This window comes from Salminus brasiliensis, chromosome 1 (genome assembly GCF_030463535.1).
Source record: "Salminus brasiliensis chromosome 1, fSalBra1.hap2, whole genome shotgun sequence".
NCBI lineage: Eukaryota > Metazoa > Chordata > Actinopteri > Characiformes > Bryconidae > Salminus > Salminus brasiliensis.
The window spans coordinates 35,996,827-36,011,029 of NC_132878.1; the positions used below are offsets into that span (position 1 = coordinate 35,996,827).

Below are 14,203 nucleotides of genomic sequence, written 5' to 3' on the forward strand. Positions count from 1 at the left end.
GGATTTACCTAAACAGTACTTTATATAATATATCAAATTAACACACAGATATAAATGTACTAAATTGCTATTTGTTATTTATTTATTTGCACGTTTATTGCAGTTTCACAGCAACAAATTAAAGCAAAAGGGTCGGTTCCATGGGTCGGCCTAATTATCCAATACCCAATCCAGCTAACTTTGTCAATATCGGGACCGATATCCAATCCCAATATCCCTAATATTCACAACTTGTACTTTCTACGGATTCTTATGTTATGAAGATGTTGCAGATAGGACCATCTCCCGCTTTCCCTCGCTCTCCTGGTTGAGAGATTGCAGCCTTTGTGCCTTTTTTCCCCAGCACAATATGAACTGATGTGATTCAAGGCCATGCACAGAAAAAGCAGGTCCAGTGTTTTGCCATTTTTAGCCGTAGTTAACAGGTCTGCAAGTAACATTCTTTTCTTCTTAAGTTACTGTTACTGTCTTTCTGTAAAGGCTTGAACGGGAGGACTATCTTCTTTCTGGAGCGGTAGACCAATTCTGCTAACTAGCTTTGTCTTCCCTAGTGAGGGCAGAATATCGATTTGCAGGGAACATGAAGTGTAAACCAGTTATAAGGAGTCTGTTAGCAGCAACTAGTGATTTTTCAGCTGGCAGTTCCTCCATCTGGTATGGGCATGGATTTCACAAACAAGCTTTATCATGCAGTGATTATGACGCCACATTCATATGTCCTCTGAAGCGCTGTGCTTTCCTTCGAGGTTTATTCTTGTAATGTTCCTGCTCTTATCACACTTCGATAATGTGGCGCTACAATGCATATCACGATACAGGGGTTATGATTCTCTCTCTCTCTCTCTCTCTCTCTCTCTCTGTGTGTGTGTGTTTTTAGAATAATGTTAAGAAATAAATTTGTTGTTACACATCTTGGTTGAATATACATTTCAGTAAAAGTATACATTTGAATAGTCTTTGCTTGTACAAGCGTGTGGAACATAATCTGACTCTCTGGGCTCAGAGCTAATCGATGATGCACTTACAGAGAAACTACTTTGACTACTACTACTAAGAGTTATAATAATGAAGGCAAAATGTTTTCTGCCAGTAGTTTTGAGATGGTCCCTTGCACTGAAGTGGCATTTAAAATGTGCTGTTCAGAAAAAGCTGTGGTTGTAGTATATTAGTCTTCATTTGTCCACAAAATTGTATTTTTTAGTAGTAATGAAGAGCAAATGTCACACAAACTTCATCTGAGGATACTTCTCTCAAGTCATTTTGTCTGAGAGTGTTTGAAACGGTCCGTTTCGCCTGATGTGTGAGAGCTGAGATATATTGCTCACACAGTTTTCAAGCAATTTTATGTGATGTGAAACCTATCTCTGCAATCTGAGAATGCCCTGAATTGCACACCGTACCTTATAGACATCTTATGTCCTCCATATTAATACATGTTGCATGAATTTAGAATATCATATTTAAGCAATATCGTAAAAAAAAAAAAAATGAGACAAACACCCGGTAGCCCCACACCAGTATTTCCTCAGCATAAATCAGGGCATGAACGACAGGTTTTCAGATCTGGCGCTAAATTAGATTTTAACCTTCACTGAGGGCTTTTAGCACGGTAACTCTATTAACTGTCACCAGGCACAGGCCTACACACCCCCAACTTCTGCATCCTTGCAGAACCCGAAGTTCTACACAGCGTGACTCATCAACTTTCCTGACCTGGAGCACAGCCTTCGTGACACCTCATCAATCACGTGATGGCCCAGGGCAGTAATGAGATCGATTGTACAGAAAGCTTTACATGCCTCTAATGAGACACTGACAGAGATGGCAGAGTGGAAGCAGACGATGCCTCTGATAAAAAAAAAACAAAAAAAACAAAACAATGATGGGTGGATGAGTGATGGTGAGGGAGAGAGGTGGGTGAGCAAGCGAGCGGACGGACGGGTGAGTAAGCTGTAGATCATTCCTTCATGCTGTCTTTCCCCACAGGTGTCCACTGTACCCATGGCTTCAATCGGACAGGCTTTTTGATCTGCGCCTACCTAGTGGAGAAAATGGACTGGAGGTGAGAGGCCATGAGTGTGTGTGTGTGAGAGAGAGAGTGTGTACGTTTGTGCATCAGCTTGCGTCATTCGCCCACCTCCCAGACAATCTGAAAATAAACAGCCCTAAAAAAGAAATGATAAAAGATTTACATTGCGGCCTGGCCTGAGGGGAAAACCACTGCGGTGCGAAGTTTCATCATTCAAAGGGTGAAGTGACCCTAGGCATCCAGCATTATGGACTCATTTACTTTGTAGAACGTATCGAACTGGCTCTCTGAAGGTGTGATATAATAACAAAGCTTCACCGTTTCACACTGAGATCAGTCATATAGAAGCTTTGCTCTCTGAAGGGGAAGGGATGATTGAAACATCTGTGCAGCCGCTGCAGAACGAGATAAATAATTCATTATAGAGCGCGAAGGCCTGATGTATCTTTATGCTTTGAGACATGCTCACAAATGGGTTCTGAGAAGGTCACTGTAGGAAAAAGTCTCCGGTAGTTATCCGGTAAACTGTCTTGTTTTGCACCTGGGAGGCAATGTTCCATGTTGACAGTGTCACTGTTATTTAAAAAAGGGTGTGAGGTGGATCGTGGGACAATTGTTTGTTTTGCCTCCCAGGTCTGTTGCACTGGCACAGTGAACGCTAACCTGTGACCTTTCATAGATTGTTAACAGTCATGCCTTTTTATTATCCTGTCATTGACTGTGACAGATTTACATCTTCGCTGACACGCTCTATGCCCTGGAAGCCCTGTCTAACACAGACATATACATCTACAGGTGTAAGCACCCTGCTAAGCAGGCCGGGCACGCAACAATTCTTGTATAATTAGCGAGAATTGAATCTATTTTTGTGTCATATTTTATGTTCTGCCTGTTTGTTTTTGTCTCTCATTGCTGTTGTTAATTTGGCATTGCTTGTGATAATGATGTTGAGAGCTTTGTGAAATCACATTTTTACCTTTAACCAAATGTAGTTGATCAGCCCAGACTGGTTTGGTGTCCAGAGTTTGCTTCTTCATTGTTTTTCGGTATTAGGTAAGCTGTTAGTAGAGCTGGGCGATGTGGGGGAAAATGGAAAAATCGTGATATTTAAAGACTTTTTTACGATATACAATATTTATCGCAGTGTTTTGTCATTGCGTATTTTGTAAACAAAATGCACCAACAGCGTATTTATTTATTTATTTATTTTAAACTGACACAGAATGCTCTCCCATACTGAGTATTGTGATTTTTACTTAAAATATGTTGCATGAATAAAATAAGACTGATTACACTCTTTGTAATGAAATATGCAGTTAATCACTTTTTAAGCACTGACGATATCCATGATACAATAAAAGCATATTGTTTACCACAATAACTAAATCACGATACGATATATATTCATATTGCCCAGCTCTAGCTATTAGGTAGAAAAGTTGTGGTCTGACTTACAGGAACATACAGCAGTACATTCAGAACACTGTGTATGCTTTTACATTTTCCTAAACATACAGTTTCATTTTTCTCTAAGACAGTATCATGATACTTGACTCAACTGCAGAACTAAAGAAGTAAACCTCAGACACCTAACATGTTTTGGCCAGTCGACTACGATAAAGGGGAAAAATGTATGAATTGGATTTTGTAATTAACGATTCCTTTAAAGCGTATAGTCTGCAGCAACGAAGAGCTTCTCTTTCTCTTGCTTAGCATTGAGGCGGCAGTGGCGGCGTTTGCCCAGGCCCGCTCCCCTGGCATCTACAAAGGAGACTACCTGAAAGAGCTCTTTCGGCGATATGGTGACGTAGATGATGCACCCCCTGCCCCCCAGCTCCCAGACTGGTGCTTTGAAGATGACAATGACGGCGATGTTGATGATGACGGGAACGTGATTAGTCAGGAGTCGGGACCCAGCTCGTCAGGCTCTAACCCAAGCAAAAAGAAGAAAGAGAAACTGAAACTGGTGAGTGTGTTTTTTTTTTTTTTTTTTTTTTTTTTTTTTTTTTCTTCACTTTTTCTTTTCTAATTAATCACAACGACTCTGAACACAGATGTCATTTAGATGTATCCAGTACTGGTTCTAGCCATTATGTGTTTCTCAATGAATTTCTAGATCATGTTTATTTAACATGTTTATTGTGGGCCTGAATGGAGTGAGATTAGTTGCACCCCACAGTTGATATCCATGTTTCTATTGTTTTGTTTGCAAGAAGAGATAATTTGCTATCATTTTCCTGTCCTGTAAAGCACACTGTTCAGGAATGCTGTTCACCCCTTTCCCACCATCCAAGAACGCCCCCCTGACACAGTTATAGAATCCCCATTCTCTTGAGTTCTTTCCCTGTTAGCTGTTTTAAATTGCACCCCTCATGCAGTTCCAGAATGCTTTCCACGCTATTCACACGGTTCTAGAATGCTTTCCACGCTATTCACACGGTTCTAGAATGCTCTCCTACATTTACACTGTCCTAGAAGGCTCTCTCCTACATGCAAACAGTTCTAGAATGCTTTCCACCCGATTCACACGGTTCAAGAATGCTCTTCACTACGTTCACGCAGTTCTAGAATGCTTTCCAAGCTATTCACGTGGTTCTAGAATAGAACCCACTACATTCACGCAGTTCTAGAATGCTCTCCACTACATTCACACGGTTCTAGAAGGCTCTCTCCTACATGCAAACGGTTCTAGAAGGCTCTCTCCTACATGCAAACGGTTCTAGAATGCTTTCCACCCGATTCACACGGTTCAAGAATGCTCTCCACTACATTCACGCGGTTCTAGAATGCTCTCCACTACATTCACACTGTCCTAGAATGCTTTCCACGCGAGTCACACGGTTCTAGAAGACTCTCTCCTACATTCACACGGTTCTAGAAGGCTCTCTACTACATGCAAACGGTTCTAGAATGCTTTCCACGCGAGTCACGCGGTTCTAGAATGCTCTCCTACATTCACACGGTCCTAGAAGGCTCTCTTACATTCACACGGTTCTAGAATGCTTTCCACGCTATTCACGCAGTTCTAGAATGCTTTCCACGCTATTCACGCAGTTCTAGAATGCTTTCAACGCTATTCACGCAGTTCTAGAATGCTTTCCACGCTATTCACGCAGTTCTAGAATGCTCTCCACTCCATTCATGGGGTTCTAAAATAGATGTTCTTCGTCACCCTGTTCTAGGACATCTTACTTCACATTGTTCTAGAATCCCTTCATTAGCTGCGTTTTAAATAACCACCCCCGTAACCACACACTCCTCTTTACTCTGGCTTTATGTAGCGGAGCTAGTCTGCTTTGCTGGTGTTGCCTGTACCTGTACGACACTGAACCTGCAGTTTCTCTTACCTAAAGCTGAGTAAGCAGCATTCACCTACTCAATAACCCATTTTGCTGGTGTTGGTGTGCTCTGCTGCTCTGAGCTTTAGAAAAACTAGCACATGAGTAGGCTCTCTACCATACCAGAGAAGAGCAAGCTTTGTCTTGAAGTTCCTTTATAACCTCAGTTAAATGGAGTTTTGGACAGAAACACACAACCCCCCCCCCCCCCCCCCCCCCCCACACACACACACACACACACATTTTCTTGTTTTTGCTAAGTTTTCAGAATGTTCCTTAGCAGCAGCAGCAATGTTCGATTTCTCATCCGTTTAATGAACGACTCACTGTGTGATAATTGCGACTTCTTCCTCCTGTCTCATTACAGTAGTGCAATTAGCTAGGCCTATGTGGATGTCCCTTGTAATGGCGCTAATGAAATTACAACAGTGTATATCCATCAGGCCCACGGCTCCCCTACGTTGGCACCGGAAAACAAATCAAGCGTTGCAGAAGGAGGGCTTATGTTTCTATTCAGGGGGATTTTTTTTTCCTTCCCCCTGATTATTAATGTCAGTCATATTTCCTTGCCCAGCTTGGCGGAGGAGTTCTGAGGATGTTTAAGTGAGTTGGCTATGTGTAGGAGGATATGACAGGCAAGGGGGCCTGGCCGTCGCTCTTGATTTGAAGTGATAATTCTTCCAAAAATTCCAAATTCCAAATTTACAGTTTTGCTCTCAACCCCAAATATAATCGATCAGCCGAGTGAGGTGTCTAAAGTTTGCTTCATTAGTTTTTCCACTGGCGCTACGAAGCTAATGTGCCTAATAAGTGATGGAGGCAAATGACCATTTATTAGAATCACGCAAGCTGAATGCAAAATTTGTCACACACTTGCCTCATACAGTGCTGTGGTGTGGTGCAATCTCAAGATGACTTGTAGACTTGTGGCCTCTGACGCTGCATACGGACAGTAGCTAATCAGCAGCTAAACCTGAAATATGTCTACGAGTCATGTGCAGACTGACTCACGACTCAACTCAGGTTGCCCTTAACCAACACGACTTTCAGCCTAAGGAGGAAGCATGAATAAAACTGATTAAATTAAGATGGCCAACCTTAATGCTGTAAATGAATAAAACCTTTCATTTCCATCCTCATGAATATGCCTGTCAGTCATTCTCCAGCAGCTCCCAGCAGGGTTGGATTTGACACGGCTTCAAATAACCTCCTTTCAGTCTGAAGAAAAGAGCCAAGACTTGACTCCGACTCGCACCCAAAGACTAGATTCTGACTTGAGCCACAAAGTCCTCGAAATTCAGCTCTCCAGACACCCGGAGACCCAGGGCACCTAAACATCTCTGTCATTCTGTACACTTGTGTTGACTGAAAGTCTACATTTGGAATAAGGGGAAAGCTAGACTCTGACTCAAACCACAAAGACTCAAGACTTGATTGAAAGACACATACCAGAACCCAAAACCCAACTTCAACACTTGGATGTTCTCAGCTCAAACTCAAATTTTAGAGACTTGACTTGAGTCAGATGTTCAAGATTTGACTTGGCCTTGCATTCTAGAGACTCAAGCCTGGTCCCATACTCGTACACCAGAGCCCAGGACTCGACTCAGACTCTCTCACCAGAATTTCGACCGTACTTGGACTTTCAGAACCAGAGACTCGAGGATGGACTCGGACTGTCATGAAGCCACTCATGAGCGTTTCTTTTATTTTGTACTTTTGTGTTGATTAATTTGTTGTGACCTTTTTAATATGTTTGTCTCACAATCAGGGGGCTGTGTTCCTGGAGGGTGTGTCAGTCAAAGGAGTGAATCAGGTGACCGCGCAGCCCAAACTGGGGCAGGTGCAGCGGAAATGCCAGGAGTTCTGCGAGTGGGAAAAGTAAGTGATTAGATATTGCATGTGTTTGTCTGTGTAAGTGAACAGGTAAAAAAAAAAAAAAAAACTTCCCGTGCTGAATGAGAAATGTGAGAGATGATCAAAGGGATGTAGCAGTACTGCCCTGCTGAACTTGGTGTTGGTCCTTTTTCTTTTGGATGGTAGCATGTGTTATTCAGTGTTATTCAGAGTCTCATGAAGAAGAAAAGTATTCATTTTTAACTTTTAAATATTCCATTGCTACACATTGCTTTGGGTAGGTCGGAGGTCATCGAAGAAATGATACAGTCCCAGACAGCCAGAATCGAGAGCTTTATGCGACTTTATGGTAATGCTGGGGTCACTTCCTAAGTAGCCCTGGAGAAGCAGTAAGCTGAAAGAAAGGCTCAGAGTTAAAGCACTTTATAAGTCTGTCTGGGGCAATTTATCTAGAAAGTATTAAGTGATTCCACTCTTGTCTGACTCTGCGCTTGCCTCTAAGCGCTCAAAAAAAAGTGCTAATTTCCTCTGCAGAAATGCCACAGGGGCTGGATGGGGTTGTGCCAGACTAACATCAGTGTGACGTCTTGTCAAATACACAGCGTATGGGCACAAATAACTTTCTCTTCTCACGTCTGCCTACAGAAAAGAGGAAAACATTTCTGTCCTCTGAACTGTCTGAAAGTAAAGTCTTGCCTTAATAAGTGACAGCACTTTTTGTGGCACAAGAATGGCTTTTGTCACATAGCCCGTCCTCCCGACTTCCTATTGATTAGCTCCGAGGTGAGAACAATGAGTCATGCTGCTCAATGTGAAGAAAAAGCAAAGCAGACTTTTCTTGGTTTCTGGGGAGAACACATCTGAACCGGACTCTGGAGATTGGAAAGCAATTAGTTAGAGCAAGTTAGATCTATATTACAAGGGGTGCAAACTATATCAGCAGCCAGTACATTGTTTGCCACATAACTTTCCGATATGTCATTTGAGCAATTGCTATTAGCAGCCTGATATTGGATTTACAGCCAGTAATTACAACAAATAACTTTGTGCTTCATTTTTGCTTATGTTTGCACTGTGTGTGCAAGTTTTTCAGGGTTTCTGCAGAGGACAATCAAATTATTAAAACTTTGGCAAATCACACAAACAAACTGATCTGTATAGGCAAAAACGGACCTACCAAAACCTACAAACAAACCTACTTTCAGTCAGCTAAGGGGCAGTTCAGTCCAATGATGTGTTTAAATAATACCACCTTAAAAGTGATGTCAGTCTAAAGTCCTTACAATAAACACTTAAGCACAACGTTTCTGTTTCCACCCCAACTAACATTATTCAGTTATTCATGCTTTGCTTTAGATCAAAAATGGCAAATTCTGTTATGGATATAGATATCCAGTGATAAACTCACTTAGTTCACCATAGTCAATACAATACAATACAAAATCATTGTTATTTAATTGAATAATTAAGTATATAAGTAGAGTGAAAATTAACTTAGCTTAAATTAAATAAGCTTTTTCTGCATGACTCTGCTGCATATCAAAAGACCTAAGTCTGATTTATTTTGTGTTTTTCTTGCTATTGATGGCACACTATATACAGTGGCATGCAAGGGCTAGGGCACCCTGGCCAAAGCTCCTGTTACTGTAAACAGTTCAAAAGCAGTAATGTCCAGGCTAAAGATTAAACATTGTAACATTTTAAGTGTGATTGGTGTAATATTTTTCCATCATACGATTTTAGAGTGAAAAAGTTACACAAAAGAAACACCACACAAATGTTTGGGGCTTATGTCAGATGCCTTTTACCAAGGTCTCAGGCCTAATCAACTGAAATTAGACCCACAATAAATTAAGCCCTTAAGGCAGAAGGCGGCAAGGTGTTGTCTGAACTGGTGTAGAGGTCAGGTTGAAGTCTTGAAGCAGACCTCTGGTGTGCTTTTTTTATTCTATTGTGGCACCTGCACTAAAATGAGCTTCATGGAGGAGTCATTAGAAGAAAACGTTTCCTTCCTCACAACAAAATTCAGCTTCAGAAGTTTTCAATGGAACATTTAAACAAGCCTGATGCATTTGCCTTGAAATAAGTCCTGTGAACTGCTTAAATGAAAATAGAAGAAAATAGAATAGCCCAAGCTTTTATATGCCACTGTAAAGGAAATGATTCGTCATTGGTATTGGTATGGACCACAGCTAGGTGTTAACTGCCATTGATTGATTCTAGATAATGTCAGTATATCATTGCATGACCGTATTACATCTCTGTATTACAACGTAGGTCAGGGTTCCCCGGCGCTCAGCCTGTGTCCATGGACAGGCGGAACATTCGTCTGATGGAGCAGAATGGCTACAAGGTTAGCTGGAAGGCAGATGGCACACGGTAAGCTCGATATCACACACACACCATATCTCTGCATGCCCCTCTGAACAGTCCTTCTCAAGCTGTCCTTCATAAGGTCCATACGTACACCAGAGACTCTCAGCGTCTGCTAGTGCCTGCAGTCGCTGGGGAAGGAGCAGAACACACACATTCCTATTTGAATTCGGATCAGCAGAGATTGGCAGTTCTCCCATCCGTGTCAGGGGTCGCACGTATTTCTCCATTACAGCCTCAGCAGGATTTTGTGATTCGTCTCCCTTCGCTTCACCTCATGCAGATAAATCAGGGGTGTTCAGTTCCAGTCCTTGAGGGCAAGAGTTCAGTGCAGTTTGGCGAATTTATTTATTTTTTATTTATTTTTTTAAATTTTTTTTTTCCCCCTGCTCAGACTTAACCGCTAAACCTGATAACTAAATGCTGAGGTTAATCAGGTGTTTTTGAGAATGGGAATCGCCAGCTTCCTGGATTTCCTTGCAACAACAGGACTAGTTATATTGTTGATGGCAGAAGCTGCAGATGCTCTTGGACTGAGCTATGTCACTTAGGTTCTCTCATAACCTTTAATGGATTTATTCTACCTGCTTTTATCACCTCACTCACATGTTGTTGGCAGAACTTTTGCAAGGTCAACATGAGAACAGCACATTAGCCTGTTTAAAGTTTAGCCAGACTAGAAACCTTTTGCTGTGTTATTTAAAGTCTGAACTTAATTTTGGAAGACTGGGTCATTCGATTCAGTGATTTTTTTTTTATTTTTATTTTTTTACTTTTTTATTTTAGATGTTATTGTAATTCTAATACCTTTGGTATTTAGGAATTCTGTTCTATAGACAGTTCCTTGTCTGTAGCTAACCAGCATCTTTATTAGAACTTTACAATGCCATGCTAATCTCTGTCTCAGTTCATGCTTGGCATGTCACATTGTCTCCATGCTAGGTACTCATACTTGCAATAAGCTACATTTTCATCAATGGTTGTTATGGTTATAGTTTTGTTTATTGATGAACTGGTGGCTGCCATCATCATTGGCTTGAGGGGAATTCCAGCGATTTTTGTTTTCCCAAACTTTCTGCCAAACTCTGTATTTAAGACATGGGGGAAAAAATGGGGAATAATGGACATAATGGACAATTTCTTCAAGGTGGTGGTGAATGGAAGCGGCGTCGCAATGTCAGTGGTGCCAACTTAACTTTTTTTATTTACTATCCTAAATCACCAGTAAAGCAACATGCGCTGAGTGCATGAGCTATAGATGAAGACAGTGAAGTATGTGTTAAGGCTGGAACATACAATGTCAATGTTTTTTTTTTTTTTTGTCTCACAACACCTTTCATGAACCCCTTATGATCACATTTTTAAACTATGTTTCATTTCTTCCCTCAGAACTGTTGTGAAGCGACAAGCTTTTAGAGTCGTTAAAAGCTTCATACGTCTTGTTCCATTCGTCGCCACTGTGAGCGATTCTCTGGAATGGACAGCTTCACACCAAACCGCTCTCAATGACTGTTTATATCTCAGCCGTTTAATTATGCAGACAAATTGATTGGACTCCCATTTAACATAGTCACTAAGGTAATTTAGCGTGGGCTTTGTCATTAGTCATGTTGAGCTTGATTTGTTGTGGTGTGGTTGGATTCAAGCTCAGATCAAAATTTCAGGTCTGATTAAAGTGCTAAAAGAGGTTGTTAGCAAGGCAAAGACTGTTCTCTGGAGAAAGACACATAGAGTTCAGACTGTCTGCTAACAGCTCAAACTAGCTCTATGTAAACTAGCATGAAAGATACCGCTGTGCTGAGTGGTACTGCCTTGCCAAACTAATAAAGAGGAATAGGCCACGACTTTAGGCACCCACACCCAGGCAGGCATGCACATTAGTGTGCCAGTTCACAGTCTGGCACTCGGACAAACACCCTGCCACAACCACACTTGTGCTGCAAAGGTTTCGTCAAGTGCCCTTCACACTCTCAGCCTCTGCCTGGCCTTTTCCCCTTTCCTCAGGACACTGGCCTCTCTGACAGTTTGGAGTGGTGACAGAGAGCTTCATTTAGCACCGGCCTTTCCACTCTCAACACATCCAGGTGATGGCCAGGCTTTCATTAGCCAGACATGGAGTAGCGCACTACTTATTGCAGTGAGCTGTACAGCTCGGACACGGACACACACACACACACACACACACACACACACACAAAGCACGGCACTCAGCTCTGCAGGCCCGGACACCACTCCGCTGGCTAATGGTCTCTCATTAGCTGTGAGGGCCTCTGCGCTAAGACTCAGAGAACAGGAGCCTGACACTGGCTGTCAGAGGAAAGGAAGAGAGTATGTGTGAATGTGTGTTTGTGTGTGTGGGAGAGAGAAAGTGTGAGTGACAGAAATATTGCTAAGGAGCTTCGTTCTGTAATCCGTCTATTTAAACTTGGAAAGTTGGATTGGAACATCATGGATAAGCCTTCTTATGATAATTTGACAACACATTTATTATAAGGCCGGCCCAAATATTTTGTATTCATTCATCATGTTGCTGTTCGGTTCCTATTTAATATTTGTTAAATCAAGGCTTGAAGCCTCAGGAACTCCTTTGGGAACCCAATTTTAACCCTTTCACAAGTGTGATCCCACTGTTGGAACAAACACAGATGTGCCCACAAAGCTGAAGTGGTTCAAAAAGCTTGTAATTGGCCATTTTCCATTTCACCTTAAATGATGCAGCAGTTATGTTCTGACCTGTGCCTTTTAAAGTTACAATATGCAGCATTTTTACGTTCAAGCTTCAAAATGTAGGTGTTTCCCCACTCGCTTGTTATAATAGCTCAATGCCAATATTACTGCTACTCTGGACTTGTCACGCCAGCCATCACACTTTGTAACTTCGGTGAAGCAGGCTGGAAAGTACTTGTGAGAATGGCGTAAAGTGCGTTAGTCATATCTGTGTGAAGTCCTGCAATATTACTCTACTGTGACTGGCCACAAGCTTCTCTCACTTTCTGTTCAGCATGTGTAAAGCCTGTCATTAAGGTCGGGGGCCAAAAGCGTGATTTGCTGCTTTACTGCAGTAGAGTTGAGAATTGCACTTCTCGACAGTAGAAAGAGCCCAGGAGCAAAAATGACCAAATCTCGCATAATGCTTCTTTAAGAGGGAACAGAAAAGTCCTCTAAGAAGACCAGTAAGTGTAATCGCTTCAATGATCGCAATCCATGAACCATGATCTGCTCTTTTTCTTATATAGCTTGCTGATTGCTCAAACCGTTCTGCAGACAAAGTGGGGCTGCAGCCAGAAGCTCATTCTGGAGCTCGAACTTACCTGCAAAAGTGTTGAACCAAAGGGTTAAACCAGAAGAACAATGGCATATATGTATTGATGAATGTGATCCTACACCAGAAAAAAAAAATTCTTGCCCCTGTAATGTTTACTGCATCAGTGTTTGAGCAGAGAAAAATACACATTCATTTCATTGGCTGTTTTTGACTGTTGAAGGCCATTCAAGTGAGACAGCTGAGCGAGTCCTCAGTTACTCCTTCAGCTGAGAGAGGAGAGAGAGCCCCTCAGAGATAGCAGGCTAGGTAATCGGTTTAACTGATTTCAATAAGATATGAACAGCCATAAAGCTATACGGATTTAGTAGGGATGTGACTGTCTCTCTTTTAGATTAAATGGCATCCATCTTGCTAAATCCTGCTACATACAATGCAGTACAAAACTGCATTTAAACAAGTAACAGTTCTCGTAACAGTTCGCTACGCTTCCATTCACTACCGATCTGACGTGATTCAGTTCAGTGCCAGCACAAATCAGATAAAGTCGACATGTACTGATGTGTCCTGGACTCTATAAAGTGCAGTACTTTCAGAATGTCTCTTTACTGTCTTATTACTTAGTAATATTTTGATAATAGAAGATCATGTAACCACCCATCTCTTGTTAAAGCTAGTACCGCAGTTGATCAGTTCAATAGGGCTGCACAGTTATTTATTGATTAATCTAATGAGTAAAACAATGTCAAATTCAAGTCACTTTCCAGAGGAACACTAGAGCAGTTTTACAGTCCAAATTTACAAATTGTTTACTACGTTTTTTGAGTGTGTGTGGTAATTTGTTGCTGACCAAACACAAGGGGCTGTGGAATTGATGAACATGCGCTGTGGGGGGCTCAGAAGCATGAGGAAAACGCATGGCCCCTTCTTTGACTTGATGTATCGAAGGGTACATTAAACGCATGTGATCTATAAATAGAGTAAAGAGAGTTAAAAAGACTAAAAGACTGCTCTGACTGGACTTTTAGAGGCACAAATGACACATAGAGTACACACCTCAGACAAGAAATCAGACGTTTTGTGGACTGTAAATGTTGGCAGAGAGCGATTTGAGAACCAGCTAAGTATGTTTTAAAGCTCCCTCGGTATTGAGGTATCTACACTGGATGATTAAGAAACTGTTAGCACCGCGACTTTCTGTGTGAAATACTCCCACACTTTTGATGGACGCGGGCGTTTTTTTTTTTTTTTTTTTTTTTTTTGCATTCTGGTCAAGTCAAATTTATTTGTACAGTCCTTTTTTATTTATTTGTCCTTTCCTGTCCGTGTGACGTTATCATTTAT

At 41.6% G+C, this 14,203-nt stretch overlaps 1 protein-coding gene across 1 annotated transcript in view; it reads left to right on the top strand.

The window, feature by feature from the left end:
• Window positions 1-14,203, top strand: part of rngtt (RNA guanylyltransferase and 5'-phosphatase) — a 177,524-nt gene that overhangs the window by 20,940 nt on the left and 142,381 nt on the right. Inside the window, exons 5-8 of the mRNA XM_072678641.1 lie at window positions 1,987-2,062; window positions 3,743-3,995; window positions 7,139-7,248; window positions 9,502-9,603. Of these exons, the coding sequence (XP_072534742.1) occupies window positions 1,987-2,062; window positions 3,743-3,995; window positions 7,139-7,248; window positions 9,502-9,603 (541 nt within the window). The remainder of the gene's footprint in view (window positions 1-1,986; window positions 2,063-3,742; window positions 3,996-7,138; window positions 7,249-9,501; window positions 9,604-14,203) is intronic.